Source organism: Chelonia mydas, chromosome 21 (genome assembly GCF_015237465.2).
Source record: "Chelonia mydas isolate rCheMyd1 chromosome 21, rCheMyd1.pri.v2, whole genome shotgun sequence".
Classification (NCBI taxonomy): Eukaryota; Metazoa; Chordata; order Testudines; family Cheloniidae; genus Chelonia; species Chelonia mydas.
In genome coordinates this window covers 10,315,649-10,337,038 of record NC_051261.2, presented here as the reverse complement: position 1 = coordinate 10,337,038, position 21,390 = coordinate 10,315,649, and the positions used below count along the sequence as shown (strand labels likewise).

Below are 21,390 nucleotides of genomic sequence, written 5' to 3'. Positions count from 1 at the left end.
ATGCTAGGTCCAGTGTTGTTAAATATATTTATCACTGATCTGGAAAAGGAGGCAAACAGGAAGAGGAGACAAAGTTACTGATGTTGATCAAGGCTAGAGAGGACTGTGGGGACTCTTACAAAGCTAGGTGAACGGCCAGCAGGCTAGTAGATGAAATCCAGAGGAGACAAATGCAAGGTGATGTGTGCTAGAGGGAATATTTGAACTAGTCCTGCACTTGGCTGAGTCTTAAATGCAACTGTAACCACTCAGGAAAAAGACCAGGGCATCGTTGTGGCCAGCACAATGACAACCTCTGCTCAAGGCACAGTGGTGCTCAAAAAAGCAAACAGAATGTTAGGAGATGTATGGCGTAGGAGACAAAATAATACTGACAATCCCATAATTGCATGCACTCTCCTTGAGCAGCATGCCCCGTCTTGGCCACCCCAAGTCAACAGAGAAAAAGGTCAGCGGAGCTACACTGATTTATACGAGTTGAGGATTTGGCCTAAGGATTCTGAATGCAAATGTATTTGACCAGTGGGATGCAAACAGTGTTCCAAGAACATAAGGGATTCTTTAGTTAGAGCTTTAAAACGTTTCATCTGGGTCAGCTAAGGAGTTATTACCAATACTGGGCCAAATGAATCCCTGAGCTCAATGGGAAGTGTCACCAGGCACAAATTTGGTCCCAGTGGGCAAAATTTGCTCTCAGTTACACTGCTATAAATCTATTGAGTCTGCTCTTGCTTTCGCTGGTGTAAGCGAAATTGGAGTGGATGGAGTTACACTGGTGTGAGAGGAGAATCGGGCCCCTTGACTTTAAGGGAATGAGTCTGGATTTGCAGTGGGGTAAGTGTGAGCAGAAAGTGGCCCATAGAGTCAGACCAGCAGCTAACGTACATTGATTGATACCAGCTGGGGATCAGGGCCCAGGGCTACAACGGAATTAAATCAGTTTAAACCAGCTGGGGGGAATCAATCTGACCCTTTCCCTGCAATGGAGCAACATCCATTTACAGCAGGGGGGGATATGGCCCATGACATCTGTCTTGACAGCGTCCCTTTAAGGCTGCCAGCCTGGTTCAACTGCCCAGCTCCTGGCTGGCAGTGAAATCATTAAGCCGTTGTTTCCCCTGGAGTCCCTCATGGTTAGTGAATCCAAATAACTTTTTGTTTTCCCCTTCCCGTGCCTGTTGTATTAATTGCTGCTAACAGCCCAACATGGGCCTGACACGCAGAGATAATGCTCCAGTCATCTCAACATGGGTCCCCTTTTGTACATGACACACGTAGCAATCTGTACTAACCCTTTTTTTTTGGTTGTTGTTTGCGGCGTGTGTGTGTCTGTGGGGCCATTCAGAGGGTGTTGGATTATATGCATCACCAGAGCTCACGGGGATTCATCAGTCACTGGGAAAGTCTTTCAGAGCGTCTGGAAATCAGTCACACTCCTTGTTACTTTGAGTGCAGGGCTTAGGTCTTGTATAGTGTCTCACTTCCCGCTCCAGCCTGTGTACTGGCCTTGATCTGTTTTTTCTTCCTTAGCCAACATACTTTGCTGCCTTAGCAGGCCTGTCCTTTAGTGCATTGACCTGACCCCAAGCCAGTTGAAATTAATTGGAATCTTTCCATTTGCCTCACTGGACTTGGGATCCAGCATGTAATGCTGAGTTAGATATGTGGAACATCTTTCCGGACCGATCTGGTTCCAACCTGCCTGCCTTTCTGGGTGCTTGATGATTTGAAGCCAGGTTCTTACCTCACTTAAACTGATGTACATCCCTGGTGACTTGATAGCCTCTGGCTCAAAACCTGGGTAACTCAGAGCAGAAAGTTTGGTCCATGAACTGTGTTTTGGGCCACAAACAGAATGGGTCTGCTTGGTCTCCATCTAATCCCCAGTGGACATTAGTTTGCAAAAACCAGCGTACTGTTCAAAGACATGGCAGGCAGGCTCTGCTCAGGATTAGGGGCATAGGGGAGCTGTTTGTCGACGGTGAGGTGCATTGGCAGAACTGTATGTGTTAAAATGAGGGCCAGGATAGCAGGGGATAGTGCTGCTCAGGATTGAGGGGCATTGGTAGAACTGTGTGGGAGCCCAGAACTGTGGTAACAGGGTGCTGCAGACGAAGAATGAGATGCACCAAAAGAACTGGTTGTGGAAAGCTTGCACTTAGGCTGCCTGAGTGATTCTAACCTCCAGTGCCATCCACTGCACTTAACACCCAAGAGCCTAAAAAGAGAAACTGAGGCACAAAGAGACTGGGGAAATGACTTGCCCATAATCACACAGCCTGTCAGTGGCAGAAATGGGAATAGAACCCAGGAGTCCTGACTCCTAGAGCCCTACAACCATGCCAGACAGGCTAAGGGTGGGATTCGCAAAGGTATTTAGGCACCTAACTCCCATTAATTGAGTTAGGTGCCTAAATACCTTTGCGAGTCACACCCTGCGTTGCCATAGGTTTCACAAGAAATCTATGGCAGGGCAGAGAACTGCAATTGGGTCTCCTGAGTCCAGGGTAGTGCCCTAATCCGTGGGCCATCAACCAGGACTGCACTGTCTAAATGCTGTCAATCCTCACGCCTATTGCTGGTGCTAAAATCCACACGAGAAATGTATAAAGCAGACAGACACCATGCCACAGCTGAGCCAGAGGATGAAGTTCGGAAACTGTCTTGAGCCTCGTTTGAATCCTTGTTAGCAACTGGAGTTCACAGCCGGGAACAAATTGGGAGCTGGCCTGAAATCCAGAACTTGTGGTCAGGGGCGGGGAGATGCAAGTGGAAGATGATGCCAAAGAGGGGGCTGAGCAGGGAGGAGGGACATGTAACCGGGGCCCTGCCCCCAGGCTGCCATAGGGTGAGACGTGGGTGCTCCCCCTCTTGACGCCGTCTGATTGACACATCTCCAGCTCGCGAGGTGCCTGCCAAGCCCTTTCCATAGAAAAATGGATTATTCTACAGTCAGACTAATGGGCTTTCATTTTGCAAAACATCTGTCACCGTTAGTCCTGGACAGTGAGCGTGAAATTAGTTTTGACTGCAGAAAGGCTACGTCAGTGTGTAATATGTGACTAACATTCCAACGGCTCAGGGAGTGAGCTATTGAATGAGCATTACCTGTTGAAAGAAGACAGGGCCGCATCTGTATGCACAGGAGAAGGGAGTGTGTGGGTGCTGGAGGGGCCTGCATGTGTTTTTATAGTCAGGTTTCCATACCATGCCCTTTGCAGGGGTATCTGAGCCCCCGTCTGTTGCCAGTGGTACGCACATACGTAGGTTTGAGTCTTGTTCCGAGAGGGGATGTGTGTAGTAGAGGGTGTGGGCGTCTCTCTGCTTCTCTCTCGAGTGATTCTAGGGCTTTCTAAACTTCGTGTTTGCCGCTGGTGTCTTGACAAGTTCGCTTGCCATGTCTGTACTGACACTGTACGGGGAGGGCTGTCGGTGGTTTCTGCCCAGCTATGCGTTACGCTACTAGAATGCATCTGACAACCACAAAGTGGCTGAGAGGAGTGGGGAAGTTCCAGGATCAGAAGCCTCATTTTTCAGATGAGGGAAACGGAGGTACAGCGAGTGGAAGTGGCTTGCCTGCAATCACACAGCCTGTCAGTGGTGGAAATGGGAATAGAACCCTGGAGTCCTGACGCCCAGAGCCCTGCAGTAGCTACCCGACCAGGCCCTCACCAGTAGCGTGCAAAGCGATACGTTGTTCTCCTACATGCTGGACCCTGAGATGAGGCCAGATAGAGTCACAGAGTTTAAGGTCAGAAGGGGCCACCAGATCATCCAGTCTGATGTCGTGTACATCACAGGCCAGCAAGATCCCTCAGCACCTGCACCTTAAACCCAACAACGGAAACTAGACCAACCAGTGCCAGCCCCCAGGAGACTCGACTGTTCTGTGCCACAGGCAGAGAAGAGGAGGGACTGAGGGGCACCAGTGCCTGAGGCCCCCTCAGTGGCAGACAAATGATGTTCTTCTGTGTTTCGATGCACACGTTAAATATCTGTACCTATCTGTCTTGTCCCACCCAAACTATCCCGTAATGATTTCAGTTCTGACTTCCATTCGATGCTCAAGTATCCCCCCTCCCCTCTCGGTTTCCTTCTCATAGCTGACCTCCCTACCCCTATCCCCACTCCTCTGAAGTGATGAACCAAGCCCTGGGGATGCTAACCTCTTGATGCAATCACATTCCCAGGGCAATGAAACCATTCACATGCCAGCAACATCCCCCCTCCCAACCTCCCCAGAGTCCACATTGCTGACTCCCGTGGTAAAGTGATGGAGGTACTGATGCCATCCCAGCTCTGCTAATATGCTGATAAACTGGGGCACGACATAACACACCCTCATTCCAGCAAAGCGCTGGAGATGCCCATTTCGATTGGATGGATTGATCCCATCTCTAGGTTAAACCCAACAGCTCTTTCCCCACCCCACCGCCTTCCAGCAGCTCCAATGAATAACACAACACAGGCATGCAGAGTGGAAGCTGAAGTGTCTTGCATCCTGCTCTGGAGAAGAGCTGGAGGGCTCAATTTGGTAAGGGTGCCTTTCACCTCGGCGTTGCCACTTCTATGCAAGCTCACCTGCAGTCCTGCCAGAGTATTAAGGCATGTTGGGGTGATCATATGGGTAGGGGGGCAGGAAGCTTACATGGCTGCTTCCTGTATTTTATATGTTTATGCTGAGGTCACTTAAGTTACTCCAGGTTTACACTGGGGCACTTGAGACCTGAGCCTGGCCTTAGCCTGAAGACTAATCTCTGCCCTGTAAGAGGCGATTATGGAAAACTGATCCACCAAAATGCAAGATCCTTACTTTAGACAGCAGAAACCCTTCTCTGTCTCATCCTTTCCCTTTATTCCCCCGTCTGTACACCCCACTTCCTCTGTAGCCCTACGTTCCATCCATCCACCCACCCATCAAAAAAGCCATTTTTAATGCTTGTATCCATCCTATTGTTCGTTTGCTCATTTGATCTTCCATCCCGCCCATTTCTCTCCATTTAGCCTTATTCCAGATCTCCACCTGTTCCATCTGTCCTCATTTCCAACCCCGACTGATTGCTCCATCATCTTTTTATCCACATTCCCCCTCTCCTCTCGGTTGTCTTTGTCCCTAGTTGGATGTTTCTCTACGTAGAGGCAGTTGCAGAGGGAAGGGGGGATTAACGTGTCTGGGAAGGGGTTCGCAGGCCTGAGCACGTTACCTTGTGTCTTCCAGATGTACATCCAGACCATGACACTGACCATCTCGGTGAGCCTCAGCGCCTCCGTCTCGCTGGGCATGCTGTACATGCCCAAGGTGTATATCATCCTCTTCCATCCAGAGCAGAACGTCCCCAAGCGCAAACGCAGCCTCAAGGCGGTGGTGACGGCCGCCACCATGTCGAACAAATTCACTCAGAAGGGAGGTTTCCGACCCAACGGAGAAGCCAAATCAGAACTGTGTGAAAATCTTGAAACGCAAGGTAACATCCCCTCACCCGCATGGCCAACCTTCCCCGCTGTCAAGGAAACTGGGCCAAGGCTCCTTGGTGGTGCATGGGCTGCCGGTGGGTGATTATGGCTGCTCCATTTGACTCCACGAAAAGGATGAACTCGTTCCTTTGCAAAGCACATTGTGGGACCCCTGGGCAGAGCGGTCAGCACAGCGACTAGGCGTCACTCCAGCCCTCAGAATGAGAGAAAGTGCTGTGTAGGGTTTGTGTGGCTCTTCGGCACAAGGGGTGAACGTCACCTGGCACAATACTGCATATTAGCCCAGTCCTGCTTCCGTGGAGGTCGAGGGGCATCATGCCATTGGCTTTAACCAGAGGAGATGGGGGCCCTGTACCAGGCAGCTGTGAAATCCAGGTGTCAGGACACTGAGGAGTTCTGATGTCTGGAATTATGGGCCCAGTGCAGCTCCCATTGAAAATCCCTGGAAAGATGCCCACCGGCTTCGGGGGGTGGGGGAAGCGGGATCAAGAGATAAAAGAGCCATGCTTTAGTGGATTCCATCATCCCCAGAACCCCAAGGCAATGGCCTCAGTAGCTAGAGATGGGGTGCAAGTTTCAGATCCGGGTCTAAGCATCCCCAGAAGCCAGGTGCAGGGACTTGATTCGGGCTGCTCTCTAATTATAGCCTCATAACTGAAAATGCCTTGGCTGGTTTTTAATTTGCGAGGGCATATGGATCGGTTTTAATTTTTGAATGTCTTCTCTCACCCCTCCTCCCCCTCCTGCCCTTGGAGCCGGGAGAAGCTGCTTGTTAAGCAGTCAGTCAGTGCCCCTGCCTGCCGCTCTGGTCGAAGAGCCGTCTAGCTGACCTGTCCCGAAGGGCTCTGTCTGGGTTTTCGAAGCTGCGTTTGTATTTCCCATGTTTGCGTACTGGGGCTTCACAGCTTTCACTGACTTTTCTGAATGCCTTAGGGAGCCCTTTCGGAGCGTGCCTTCACCTAAAACCCCCACAGAGACACAAGTAACCTGTGGTGAGCCACTGAGGTTTGGGAGGGTGGATGGTCATGAACTCCAGACCCAGTGCGTTTTAACTCACCGAGCCACAGACTCATGGACACTCAAGGTGGATAAAATGTGTTAGATCATCCAGATTATGCCCCTGGTTCCCAGGTGGGATCATTGCCCCCTCCCATCACAAAAGCCACAACCATTAATTGAGACTAGCGGGCTCCTTCTGTTGCCAGTCTCCAAGGACTAGATGATCACGATGGTCCCTTCTGGCCTTAAAGTCTCTGATTCTGAACAGGCCATGGCATGAGCTCCCCTTTAGAGGGTGTCCCTGCGAGTCAGGGGTGAGGCACTTTGGTGGTACAGTGAAGGGGAAGCTACCGCTGCAGCTATGCTGTGGACAGAGGACTCCAATCTCCAGGGCTGTGAATCCAGCACTAAATTCACTGCATTTTTTGGTTTTAAATATCTCCCGGTGGGCTTTGTGCCAGAGCCCTGCTGGACAGGTTGTACAAATCAGTGGTTCTCAACCAGGGGTATGTGTATCCCTGGGGCTATGCAGAGGTCTTCGGGGGTACATCAACTCATCTATATATTTGCCTACTTTACAACAGGCTACATAAAAAGCACTCATGAAGTCAGTACAAACTACAATATCCTACAGACAATGACTTGTTTATACTGCTCTTATGCTATACGCTGAAATGTAAGTGCAATATTTACTTTCCAATTGATTTATTTTATATGGTAAAAATGAGACAGTCAGCAATTTTTCAGTACTATTATGCTGTGATTCTTGTATTTTTATGTCTGGTTTTGTAAGCAAGTAGTTTTTAAGTGAGGTGAAACTTGGGGGTACTCAAGACAAATCAGGCTCCTGCAAGGGGTACAGTAGTCTGGAAAGGTTGCGAGCCCCTGGTAAAAATTGACTTAAAAAAGCAGAGCGTGGAGGATGACATTGTAGCAGATGAAATACCAAGACTGTCACACTGGGAACTGGTTCGTTTTCCTTAAACTCTCTCAAATCTCAAGCTTGGGACTTGTCACTGGCCCTTTGGCAAATCGACAATTCATGTGAGCTAAGAATGCTGTTTGGTTTGTTACCTGTGTGAACCCCCCCAGGCAAATCATAGGTTGTAGATTTCACATAGGTTTGTATTATTCATATTGGTGTTATTTAACCTGTGTATCATGATACCACCCCAAAACCACAACCAAGCTGAGTCCCATTGTGCAAGGTGCTGTACAAACGCACAATGAATAGCCTTCCTTTCTATTGTGCATCCCTGTTCTCTCTCTTTCTCTTCTTTCCCTAAAATACAATAATCAGAAGAGAGAGAGGTTGGCCAATGGTTAGGGGTCTAGCGTAGGACACCTGGGTTCAATTCCCTTCTCTGCCACAGATTTCTTTTGTGACTTTGGGTTAGTCATTTAGCATTTCTATGCCTCATTGCCCTGCCTGTAAAATAGCATGTCTTTACCTCACAGGGGTGTTGTGAGGACAAATATGTTAAAGATCATGAGATATGGCCCCCATCATAAGACGCACAGCACATGAGGCTTCTATCCTAATCAGGGCTTCCGGCTACTGCTGTAGTATAAATACATTAATAATTTAGTCATTTTTATTAGTCATTTATTAATATTAGTGAATGGGGCCAGGCTGCAAAGATGATCTGGGTTTTACGCTTCCCAAATTTCAGGGGAGTTTGGATCCGGGGATTTAGTTCTGACCCACCTCCAATATAGTTTAAAAACAATTGGCCACTTGTCTTCCTCTATTGGTATGATTGTGCAGCACAGTAAACACAGTTAGGCAGCCGTGGGACCACAGCTTGTTATGCTGATCGGTACAGTCTTGTTGTTTCCTTAGACGCCCTGGTCTGTGTGTACTCACCTGTTGTCTCTTGTCATAAAGTGTCCGTCTTTGGGGCACGGGCTGTCGTTTTGCTCTGTGTTTGTACAGCTCCGAGCACAATGGGGTCCTGCTCCAGGGCTGGGGCACCTAGGGGGACCGCAATACAAGTAATAATAAAGTTTCTGTGTTCCCATCTAGGCTCCCTGTAGGTTCAATGTGCATGCAGCATGTGTGACCAAACCCAACAAATACATGGAAAGCAGACAAAAAAAAAAAATCGGTATGAGTTTGTTTCCATAGCAACCCTCCCTCTGTTCTCCCCTGGGATGGGATCCCAAGAGCGCTCTGAAGAATAACAAACCAAGGCTAATCCCGGTGCAAGGGCTGATTGTCAGCAGCACTCTATCATTGCAACTCTCATGGACTTCAGTGGGAGCTTGGGGTGGGTTGTGTGTGCGCTTGATGCTACTGCGGGAAGACTCCTGGACCTGCTCCTTCCCTGTGCTGCACCTCAGGTTGCCATTTCCATGAGTGCAAAGTGTGTAAACTGCTACCCCGGCTGCAAGGCACAGCGGTATTCTGATTCCGCAGAGATTTTACACTCGGCAGAGGTGTGAGCGGTACAAGGGAGTGCGGGGGAGGGCAGAATCAGGCCCTCTCTTGTATTGCTGTGCTGTGCATGCCCCTGCGGGCTAGCTGCTCATAACCATGGTCATATGGTAGAGGTGACATCTGAGCACAGGCCTGGAAGCTCGGAAAGCCGGAGTTGTAATCCCAGTTTTGGCACCGATTCCCTCTGTGACCCTGCACAAACCATATAACCTCTCCCTGCCTCTGTTTGCACGGCTGTCATAATACTCGGGTTTTGTGGTTAATGTTGGACGGTGCAGTGTGGCGGACAACAGCTGTGTCTTTATTGCCAGTGTTGCTTCCTTGGCTTGATCCATGGCCTCATATACTCACACCCTGCTATTGTCCGCTGAGCCACACACAGTGCGGTATGGAGACTAGAATTCACCACCTTTGCCTCCAAAATTAGCTCTCTAATTTATAAGGCAAAGAAGAACCCGTGTTAACCCTTGTAGCTTCTTTAAACCCCAGACAACAGAGGCCGAGACAACCGCCAACTCATACACAATTCAAGGAGGACTGCCAAAATCCATTCAGTCATGGGCAGCATAATACTAACCCTCAAGCCGGCTTGGTTGTGTCCTGTCAGACCACAGAGTTGCTTGTGTCCCCCTTATTGTAAATAACAGATGCTCTCATTCCGTGTTGTGATGCCAGGAGCAGGCCTGGAGCATTCCTGGGGGTTCCCTGTCATTCCTGGCAGGAGATAGAGCAGATTGCTGTCGGTGCCTGTCACCTTGCCTCAGACTTGCAGGCAAAGCCGTCAAGTGGCATATGGGCCTGCAGGGAGCCCGGGTCGGTTATCACCCCCGAAGGCCCCACACTTGCACCGTAACAACCATGCTCAGAAAGACAGGGCCTCCCCCACGTCTAATCTCACATGCTCCACTCTGCTCCTGGCGCTTCCCAGCCCTCCAGTGGGCCCCTCTTGTGTCTTTATCCCGTAAAGATCATTGTCAGCCAAAAATAAGCTAGAAACCTACTAATGCTCTTGCTCTGTAAGAGGCACTATAAATCTGTTCTGATACTGCAGATACACGGGGAAAGCCGGTAATGACAGCTCACCAAAGGAGCTGTTATAAACATTATGAACATTATAATGTAGGGCACTTAGCACGGAGGCGCTCCAAGAGGGCTGAGATTTTGTTGACCGATAGCATGACTGATCACTAGCGCTGACTTTGCTGTCTGACTGTGTGGGCTATTCACAGTGGGGCAGGTTGGGGCAAAGGGTTTTGCATTGACTTCAGTGGGACAGCATGGGTGAGGAACTGCTCTCCAGTGGGAGGAAAAGGGTAACAGTCTGGCTCAGGAGGATTGGGGAATGCAGCCAAGCCAAATCTGTGCCTTTTTGGCTTGAATTTGCAAAAACAAGAGCTTTTGTGAGCAAGAAAGAGTCAAAAACTGTGAAATGGGTAGAATTTCAAAATGTGACATTCCACTGGGGCAAAGTTTTCACAGCAAAACAGCCAGGGAATGGAATCCTCCTGTGTTTGGGTGAGAAACCTGCCATTTTGCTAACATTTCATGAGAGGTGAAATTTGTGGGTTGCAACATAACCAGGATAGAAACCATAAATATTTTTCCATGCAGTTTCATGGTTGGTTTGTTTTTCATTTCACCCTCCCTCTCTCCCTATTTGTCATTACTTCTATCTATCTATCTAATCATCCCTTCTCTGTATCTCTGATGTAATGTGTCTGTCAAACCTGCAATATCTATCTACCTACCCACCCCCTTCCCTCCCCCCCTCTACGTGCTTTAAACAGATACATCAACCATCTTTGCCCCTCCCCCCCCCCCTTTGGCTTTCATTACTTGTACCTTCTTTTCTCCATGGCTTCTGCCCATGCCCCTTCCAGGTTAGAGTCTGAGAGGTGGCTTGGCCAGGATGCCTTAACTAGTGCTAACTGATGGCAGAGTTGTTCATGTGACTTCCCCTTGAGTGGTTTTGGATTGGTCCCAAGTTCCCCTTGTGCTCAGACCCCTCTGATCCTTCCTTTGTGCTGCCTCCCTTGCAGCCACCGAAGTCCGATAGACAAGATTTGTTTTGTTGCAGTAAGGGCCGTTCTGTTCTGTTCTGTTCTGTGTGTGGTTTTGTACCCCTCTCATCAGTGAGGTATTGGAGCGCCTTTCAATGGACTTCTTCTTTGTTCTTTCCCCTGTCCCCCTTTGACTCCCTCCAAAGTCCTTTTAGCTGGTTTGTGACTCATCTCCCACTACAGGGTTCCTTTGGCTTTTGAGCTTCTCTCTGCATCCTTGCTTGTACAAAGCACTAGGAGATCCCGGGGTAGCAGGAGCTAAGCATTATCAAGATACCTGACTCCAGAAGCTGCCTGTCCTTTAGTTCTCAGCCTGCACCAGCCACAGGAGGATGCGCAAAGTGTGTGTGATCATGTCTCCCTCTAATGGCTCCTCTGTGTGTTACACTAATATCTTGGCTCACCCCAGTCTGGATCCTCTGAACTATATCAATTTGGGTCCTAGAGTCCCTGGACTATGTCCCACAATTCAGCATTTGCTCCTAAGATGTTGCTTTTCCATTGGGTTGCCCTGACTTACCCCTTTGAGAGATGCTATTGCCAGAGCAATAACAATACTTAGCACTGATATAGCATCTTTAACACAAGGATCTCAAGGCTCCATGCAATCACTTTGTAAATAACCCTCCCACCACCCCACTGTGTTAGGTGGTCAGGTACCCGTTTAACAGAGGCACCGGGAGGTTGTGACTCCCCCAGGCTATACAGTGCATCGGTAGCAGAAGTAGGAATAGCATCCAAAATTCCAGACTCCCAGTGTCTGCTCTCACTCCTAGGCCCTGCTCCGTCTCAGGTCTTCCACCCCCAAAACGTGATGATCTATTTTATGGGGGGGGGGGCTGCATTATGGAAACCAACCAAAAGCAGGGCCCCATTGTACCCTCCACTGACCCATAGTAAGAGACAGTCCCTACCCTAAAGAGCTGACAGTCTAAATAGACCAGACAGAATTACTACCCCATTTTACAGAGCGGGAACTGAGGCACAGAGAGATGAAGTGACAGGATTACACAGGAGCTAGGAACTGACCCCAGTTCACTTTCCTCCCTATGTTTGAGGTGGTGGGCAGTGGGAGTCCCTGCCAGCTGTATCTATCAGCCGGCTAGTGGAAGCACACAGCAGCGAGAGACAACGCTCTGTTCTGCAGTATCTCTGGCTCCAATGTGTCTTGCATTTGCAATGTGGGTGCTCAGCCTGAATAGAAAGCTGGCACCGCGGCGTGTCGAGGACAGTCTCAGGAAGCTGATTGCATTATTAATTTGAGGGACGGGAGTGACTGTGGAGTTGTCAACCACGGGAAGGGAGGGCTGTTTTTCATTCTGTCACTGGCAGGTCACGTATCTTTAAATAAACAACAGAATAAATAATTTACAGGGCTTGATTGCAAGCAGATTGGCTATGAAAACATTTCAGCTAACAAATAGCGCTGTCAGCTCTAATTTCTTATGGCCCATCTAATTGTTATCTGAGGATAACAGCGTCTGAAATCTTCAATAAGGTTCATTTGTCAAGGATGCACCGGCACCGGGTGGAGGGGTGGGGGAGAAATAAATAAATAAGTCTATGACTGCCACAATCTGCTGGAGCTGCTGGAGGGAAAGGGCGAGGGAATCCTGGGAAGGCTGAGAGGGAGGGAGCGAGGACCGGATGGACGCCCTCTCGGGGATTAATTGCCATCCCCCATATCAGACACCGTAAAGCCGCCAGCCAGTTGGCAGTGATATCAGCCCAGCCTTAACCATGTAGAAGGTTGGGGGAAGTCATGGGAAATCACTGTGGATAAATAAGGAAGATTTAAGGTTGGGTTTTTAAAAACCGTCTCTTTTTTTTTTGTGGGCATTTACAATATGTGGACACAGAGCATAATCTGCTCTGTTCATGCAATTGGGATGACCACAAGCCTATCTAGACCTGGAAAGGAGGTGCTTCTGTCTGTCTATAGTACCTAGGTGTCTTCTGGTATCAAGGTATCTGCCTGTCTGTCTTTAGTATTCTAGGAATTTCTCCCTCTCTCTCTGGTCTTATCTAATCTATGCATCTAAATGACCTAAACTGCACCTACAAAATGGCAGGAACCAAAAGGGTTGGGGTGGAGGGGCTGTTTAAGAGAGGTCCTGTAGATGGAACCTGTAGTCTGTGACCATCCTCTCCTGACCTGGTGCCTTCTGTGACAAGCTTTGCCTCCCAGAGACTCGAGCACTGCCCGGTGGGGCTGCGGGTGGGTGGCGAGGAGGATTTGCTCCTCTCCGGTGTTTTATGGGCTGGAGCGCTCATGAATTTTCCCATGGTGTCTCTGTCTTCTCCCCTCTTTGTTTATGAATGGTTGCACCCATTCACTTAAGATTATGGTGGCAACATCCAAGGAGCCGGAGGGCTGTACCAGATTTGCATAGACATTTACATATATACATTTTTAATCAGTTGTAAATGTGCAGGCCCCTAATATTTACTTGTGTTTGTGGCAAGCGAGTGGGAACCAGCAGCAGCAGCTCATGCTTTGAACCACCCCCGGAGTTAGCTGGGGAGGCAGCTGTGGGTCACACTGTAGGTCTCCTGAGGGCTGCATATGTTCACTGGGCCACAGGTCGGCCGCTCGTGGGTTAGGTTGCTGAGCAGCATGGGGCGCATCTCGATTTGGAGATCTAAGGCACTGGCCAAGCATGTCTTTGTTCCCCACTCGTGGCCAGCCCACGTGAAAGGTTTATGAATGTGCTAAGATCGTCATGCTAATAGACCTGGCCCTTTAGCTCAGACAGCAGCCAGATCGTTGGGGTTTTTTGTTTGTTTGTTTTTATGTAGCGGTCCCAGGTTGAGTCCCTGTAGACGAGCCATCTAGGGAAATGAGGCTATGTGCTGGCACCCACACACGTGCTAGCTGGAGCCTGAAATGGAGGTGATCCTGGTGACTGAGCGAGTGGGGATCTGCACCCTGACTTTACCCTACTTTAGGTTGGTTGTCTTGAGACATGGGAGCCGAGCACCCAATCTGAGCTGTGTGGGGTGATACAAGCTTCCTGCTCTCCCTCTGCGCTTGTACCCTTCCCCTGCTTCCACCTGACCAATTCCAGCGCTGCCATACCCCCCTCAGCGTTATGGCTCCGGCTTCAGGCTCCCAGTCTTGGGTCTGTCCCTTACTGCACAGGCCCCACCTCTGCCAGAGCTTTGAAACAGATCAGAGGGATGGGAGGAGGCTGATGCTCAGGCTTTTGAAACTGACAAGGGAGGGGGAGGCTGGTCCACTAGCTCTGATCTTCTTCAAAGGAAGGGTCAGCTCCAGCTTCCTCCAGCTGGAGATATTTCCCCTTAAAGCCATAATTGAGGGCTCATACCAGGGCATATTCATATGAAAGTAATCTCACTGGAGAGGAGAACTTTTCCACAGACCCTCTTCTAATTAGAATCCCTCTTGAAATACAGAGCAGGTCACACACTCCATCCTCTCTCTCTCTCTCTCTCATATCATTTACAGGACAAATAAATAGCCTCCGAATTGTTCCACAAAGGGATCTGTTTACAGTGCCACCTACATCCTTAGCTTTTAAAGGAAGGGGTTTGAGAAAGGACCAGATCCCTGGCTGGGGTAAATAAATCAACATCACTCTGTCCGAGTCAATGCAACTCTGTTGGTTTACACCTGCTGAGGATCTGGCCCAGAGTTGCAATAGTCAGAGCCAAACTCCTTCCAAGTTTGGAAGTCCAGGTTTTGGTGCCATCCCCCGTGCATTGGAGATGGATCAGAACCAAAACCACAGGTCCGAGCTATGGATCTCGACCATGCTTGTGGGCCTGGTGCTGCTCTCACTTACACCAGTTTAACAACAGGGCAACATCACTGATTGAAGTGGCGTTACTCCTGATTTACCCCAGTGTCAGTCAGAGGAAAACCAGGCCCTCCATCTCCAGAATTATCCCGATCAAAACCCTGGATCCAAACACTGCTGAACTAACAGAGATTGTTAGCACTTTGGGGCAGGGACCATCTCATTGTACTGGGCTTAGCACAAAGGGGACTTGGCCTCTCTGCACTGCCATGGTACAACTAACAGCAGCAGAATCCAGATCTAAATCCAAATGCTCCCAGTTTTTGTGGCATTACAGGCTTCATCTGCCACCACAAGACAACAAAACTGACTCAACAACTTTAGGCAGGGCTCTTACTCTGCTAGCAGGGCAGCTCAACAAGCAAGTCGCGCATCCCTCAGCTGGGTCACACACCCTGCCACCTGCAGAGGCCTGCTTTCCAGACAGGTTCGAGCGGGGAGCTCGGACCTGGGCCCATTGGCAATACAGATCTGGGTGCTGTCTGCAAAATTTGGATCCAGACGCACCTGGGAACTTCCCAAAAGTTCAGCTCTAAAGCTTTGATCCAGCCCCTTCTCTAGTCACAGTGCTCCAGACCTGGAGAGAACCCCCTAAACCCCACGCCCTGATACCTGAAGGGGGTTCAGTGAAGATGGACCCTGGGGTCAAAGCACATGGAGTTTGGTTCTTTCAAGACCAAATCCAAATTTTCAGGGTATTGCAGAAACCAAAACCGCCCCCCAAGCTTTGCTCGGCCCAAGAGATGATCTCATAGAATTACAGGCCTTGCTTCTTGGCTACCCCATTCCTGCTTTTGAAGTGGAGAGAGGGGAAAGCAAAGGTGATTTTAAGCCAGCTTTGTGCTCCCCATATTCTGGGGCCATGTGGAGCCGTGCCCAGCTCCTGGTGTAAATTACAGCAGCCTCTGGGCCCTGAGAAGCAGAGAACAGACATACTGCAGGGGAGCTGGGAGTAGGGCTGGGGTAGAGTCCTTACACCATCTCTATACCAGCTGGAGCTGAGCCCAAGGGGGTGGGGTGGGGGGCTTCTCAGGGATCCAATTCTACCTATTCAAGCAGCGTTAAAGCTCCTTAGAGCAACTGAGAATCAGGCCCATGTGTTCACACTGGAACTTCAAAGGGGCCAATACAGGAGGGATGTGGGGGTGGTGGGGGTGGCTGGGGGCTTTCTCTGTCCCCATGAGGTTAATCTGTTACCATAAAAGAAGCAGGTTCCCATTGGGAAATGTCTCTTTAATTACCTGTGACTCATGCAAACTCTGGTGCCCTGAGACCAACCTGGGAAATCATTTGCCTTTTCTTTGGAAATCGCTCACAGTTTAATGCATAAAGAAAAGGAGTACCTGTGGCACCTTAGAGACTAACCAATTTATTTGAGCATAAGCTTTCGTGAGCTACAGCTCACTTCATCAGATGCATTCAGTTTAATGCACGTTGCCCCCGGCCGGGGAGAGGTGAATTGCTCCAGATGAGCCTGATTCTCCGAGTGCAGCTGCTCGCTAACTTCTGACTCCGCCTTTGCTCACTTCTATTCACGCTACCTGAGGGATTGTCCCCAAAGCGTGGGCCTGTCTCTAGGGTCCAGCTCTGCTGCGCTTGCTGGTGTGTTTGGGGAGGGGAGGGATACAATGGAGCCAAGGCTTTGCCCATTGCTGCCCACTCACTCCCTGCACACCTGCACAGGAGTGGGAGAAGGAGCTGTTTTCATGCCCCCACCTCCACGTGATCTTTGGCAATGCAGTGGCCCCCACAGGAGAGTTAGAAGCTGGGTACAGCTCACTCCTGCCTTATTCTGCCCAGAGGGCTTACAATGAGCATATTGGCTTTTGTAGTGGGTCTGCTCCAGCTTCAGTTCTCATAAGATCCTAAATCTGAGATGAACTTTTCTGCTCTGGCTGGTAATATTAATAATCTGACTTCACACTTTACAGGGCTTTTGATGCTATTCAAACATAGGCAGTGCTACTTTTCGTTCTGTGTTTGTCCAGCCCCTAGCACAATGGGGTCCTGGGCAGTGAGTGGGGCTCCTAGGCATGAGGGTAATATAAATAAGAAATAATAATATCCATTTTTCAAAGCACCGCACTCACTTTAACTTGTTAATAACAGGGTCCTACGGGTTAAATGGTATTTGGATGCATGGCTTCTTTAAATGTTTGGCTAAAGCTGCCAGTCTGGACTGCTTTTAAAACCCCCTTGTCTTGGGGGCTTGGCCTAAAACTAAGAGAGTGATGTTCGCTGAAGGAGTTTGATTCCTGAACTTTTGTCATGGATCAGCACTTGGAGACCAAGCGGCTCGTTGTCGGAGGTGCTGATCCTATTGGGCCTGATTCTCTGCCGCCCTTCCCCTTCCACCCATGTCTAGTGGGTTGGGAATGCTCCCAAGCCAGCAGGGTAGAGTTTGCTCGCACGTTACGCTGCTGTACCTGACTACGCAAGGAGCAGGGGGCTGAGAAGCCAGCCCGCTGACTTCAGTCGCCGTTCAAGCGCCACTCTCGGGAAACGCAGGCCATTCGCCTAAGGCACTCGCTCTCCTGGATTTGTTGTTTTCTACACCTGTGTAGATGAGCTGCCGCGGTGCAAGGCAGAACTGCCGCTGGTGCCCCGTACAGCTTGATGTGAGGGGGTGGCAAGTTGCACGCGGTGCAAGCCCTGTGTTGCTTGGGTGCAAAGTGCCTGCGTTAGGGGCTTGCACAGGTGTAACCTCATTGCCCCAACTGCAGCCAGGGCACGTTTCCCTAGTCTAGCCAGACCCGAACACCCAGAGATGGCCCGATTATTTGTAGTCAGGGTTCGTCCAGGTGAGGCTTCCAAACCACTGGCTGCAGGAAGGCTGTCTCTGGTTCTTTGGGCCCCACCAGGGCTAGCGTGATGTTTGCTGCTCACAGTCCAGTGTCACAAGGGTTAAATACCAGCTGCCTCCTGCTGGCTGGGAGCTCTGTGGCTTGAGATCCCTGGGGAGTCAGGACATGGGAGTCAGCTGGGATGATTTAGTTGGGGATTGGTCCTGCTTTGAGCAGGGGGTTGGACTAGATGACCTCCTGAGGTCCCTTCCAACCCTGATATTCTATGATCTCCCTCTTTGTCACTGGCTAGAGTATATCACTGGATCCCCCCCTCGTCCTGTTTTCCATGAAACCTCCCTCCACTCTTCCCTGAACTCCCTCCACAAACACAGGCACCTGTTCTGGTTGCTCGTCTTATTCTCTCCCCATCTTTGGCACCTCTGAGACTCCACCCTCTGCATCCTGTGTGGGACAGGTGGAGGGCGGTCTTCCCCCTGCATCTTGGGCCTTGTAGAACTGGGGCCTCACAGCCTGATTTGCGGAGGTGCTGAACGTCTGAGACTCTCCTTGGGTCCAGCGGGAGCTGAGCACTTCTGCAATCTAGGCCATGGCTCACTGCCTTTGCATGGAGGTGCAGAATTGACCCTGGATGCAGCAGGATGTATCTCTGCCTGGCAGTCTTCAGAGACTCATGGGTGCTGGAACTAGGGGTGCTACCACACCCCCGGCTTGAAGTAGCAATTACAACCCAAATACATGGTTTCCGCCTTCAGCACCCCCACTATAAAAATGGTTCCAGCACCACTGCAGAGGCTGAGCCTTATCTTATATGCCCACCCAAGCTGTAGTGGCATAAAGGTCTGTTCAAGGTCACGGTACAGGAAGGCTTCATTAATGATACATATGTGGTTTCTCTCTCCTTCCAGCTCTGGCTACCAAACAGACTTACGTCAGCTATAGCAACCATGCAATTTAACTCCAGCTGATCATAACTACCCCGGGAGGAGTTGCTGGGGAGGAGGAGGAGAAGCTGGAGAGTTGAATCACGTTGCTCATCGCAGGAAGCCGGGGGATGGGGAAGTTGGATTCGATTGGAAGACGGCATTGTGGGTGCCTAATTCTACTGGCTGGGCTGGTGGAGGATGCTGCTTGGGAAGATGGCCATTAACGTCGGCAAAAAAACCAACCAACCAACCAACATCAAAACACACGCCTCTCGGGAGGAGAAAGAGGAACAACCGACCAGGGTGCACATACAGTGGGGCAGAGGTGACAGACTTTAATAAATCTTTGGGGGATTTTTTCCTGTATCTTGGAAAAATAAAAAAAAAATGCAGATACCTTTTCCCTTTTCCACAATTTGTGAGATCGTTTGTGGTTGTGAAGACTCTTTCACTTTCTCTCTTTTTATTTTGTTCATTTTCCATTTTTCTTTTGTTCTCTTCTTCCTCTGCCTCTCTTCACTTTTTCTCTCTCTTTTTCTCCAAGTTCTATGTGTTGCAAAAAAAAAAAATTAAAGATTTAAAAAAAAAAACAACAAAAAATTAAAATAAAATCTAGACTGTGTTCAAAGTGCTGATTTCTATAGGTGGTACAATTGATGTATGTGATGACCATATGGATTGAATTATGTCTGCTTTATGTACTGACCAATCAAAAAAAAAACCCAACAAAAAAAACCCCTAAGTTCAGTGCCTGGATGTTTATGAATTATTCGATGAAAAGTATAGAGCATGATCATTTTTATACGAGGAACTTTCTAATAAAAGACCATGGTTTTGCACTCCGCATTTGTCTTTTATTGGTACATGTCGCTGGCTGGCTCAAGGGAGGCTCTTCGGCTTATCAAAAAGAAGGCAAAGAGGTGACTTGATCGCAGTCGATAAGTACCTGTGTGGGGAAAAGGTTTCTACTATCAAATGGCTCTTTAATCTACCAGACAAAAGCAGAACAAGATCCAGTGGCTGGAAGCTGAAATGAGATACATTCAGGCTAGAAATAGGGTGCACATTTTTAAGGGAGGTTTATTAATAGGGCTTCTGTTCTTCAGGGTTTGTTAATTTCATGGGGTGTTTCAGAGTAACAGCCATGTTAGTCTGTATTCGCAAAAAGAAAAGGAGTACTTCTGGCACCTTAGAGACTAACTAATTTATTTGAGCATAAGCTTTCATGAGCTACAGCTCACTTCATTGGATGCATACTGTGGAAAGTGTAGTTGATAACGTTAAGATTTACGAAGATGTCCAAAAATCTGGGAGGATGCAAGACTTTTTCCTTGTATATTCTATACATTGCTCATTACAGCAGTATATACTGTAATGAGTGGTCACTTTGTAATGTTCCCTTGTGTACTTTAACATAGTAACACACTATGTTAAAATGCCATAGGGAACCTTTAGCACCCACCGCCAATAGGGGGACACATGGATCAATTAATGCACCACACGTTTGTGAGCTCTAGAAATCACATCCTTGTAGTCTGCGTGACAAGCTCTTAGATATTTTTGTCCTGGGGTATTTTATTGGTGTTTCTCCATTAAAACCGAAAAGCCGTACAGTGTGCCTAGGATGCGGTGGATTCTCCAGTATATGAAGGTGTGAAATTCAAGATCACAGATGGGATTTTCATACGTAACCAAGTGATTTAGAAGCGTAAATTTCAATGGCTTTTGAGGGCACTTCTACACTTTGAGCTGGGGTGTGGTCCCCAGCTCACTGAGACATACCCACACTAGCTCTGAGCAAGCTAGCGTGCTAAAAATAGGGTCGCCATGGTGGTGTGGGAGGGGCTAGCTCCCCCAAATACATACCTGTCTGTGACACCAGGGGTGTACCCAAGCGGCTGCTTGTGTTGCCACACAGATCAGAGTTAGTGTAGGTATGGCTCCTCGAGCTGGAATTTACACCTCCCGACGTACCCTGAGACGTGGGGGCGTTTGCAGTTCCCACCCTGGCTTGCTTTCTGAAAGATGTGCTCTAATTCTACCAGCCCTTATTGCTCCAGGAATTTCGGGGGGAGGGTCCCTGGCCTGTGTTTTGCAGGAAGTCCGACTAGATGCTCATGAGGGTCCCTTTTGGCCTGGAAATGAGTGAGGTGAGGCGTGGGCCTTGATTGCACTAGTGGATTGAACGGGTTGCAGTTGAAGAGGCTCCATTGAAGTACAAAGCGCCGGATTCCTCTCTCATCCCAATGGATGCTGAGAGGGCCCCTGGTTGGCAGACTCAGTAGAGGCCAAGGATAGGCTGGGCCATGGAGACAGTCACCCTCTCACAGGGCCGACTCTAGGGGCAGGCAAGCAGTGTGGTCACCTGGGGTACCCACTTCCCGCAGGTGTCACATCCTGGGGCTTTTTTATTTTTTGTGTGTGCTCTGATTGGCTGTTTGGGGGTTTCCTGGCTCGGGCGCTGTGACAAAATGGCTAGAGCCGCTCCTGTCCTCTCCCTCCCTGTGGGATTCCCTCAGAGCAGGGATGAGGCGTGCTGGCAAAGCAGAGTGGGAGCAGCTTGCCCTGACGCTGCCCGCTCTGTAGCCAGACAAGACCTCCGGCCTGCAAGGCTGTCAACCGGCCCCAGCACTGGGATCAAAACTGCTTCTAATGGCCTTTTCTGCTGGAGCCCCGTGGGCAGGAAGGTGCACAGGGAAATGGTGCCAGGAGAGATGAAGGAAGCGCTTGATGTGTCTGACATGGCTCAGTCAGTGGTGGCTGGTTAGCAATGAAAGGCAAGATTCTAAACACCAGGTTTAGGGAAAAACCACTCTGAGCTTGTAAAGCTGCCTGCAGTGACCCAAGAGCGTGAGGCCCAACCTC

At 49.5% G+C, this 21,390-nt stretch overlaps 1 protein-coding gene across 4 annotated transcripts in view; it reads left to right on the top strand.

Moving 5' to 3' along the window:
• The window catches only part of GRM4 (glutamate metabotropic receptor 4), a 245,303-nt gene extending 226,055 nt beyond the window's left edge, over nucleotides 1-19,248 (top strand). For all 4 annotated transcript variants that reach the window (XM_043533672.1, XM_043533671.1, XM_037885170.2 and 1 more), the window contains 2 exons: nucleotides 5,219-5,465; nucleotides 18,508-19,248. In XM_043533672.1, coding sequence (XP_043389607.1) covers nucleotides 5,219-5,465; nucleotides 18,508-18,557 — 297 coding nt within the window. In that variant the 3' untranslated portion in view covers nucleotides 18,558-19,248. The remainder of the gene's footprint in view (nucleotides 1-5,218; nucleotides 5,466-18,507) is intronic.
• Nucleotides 19,249-21,390: the final 2,142 nt, after the last annotated feature.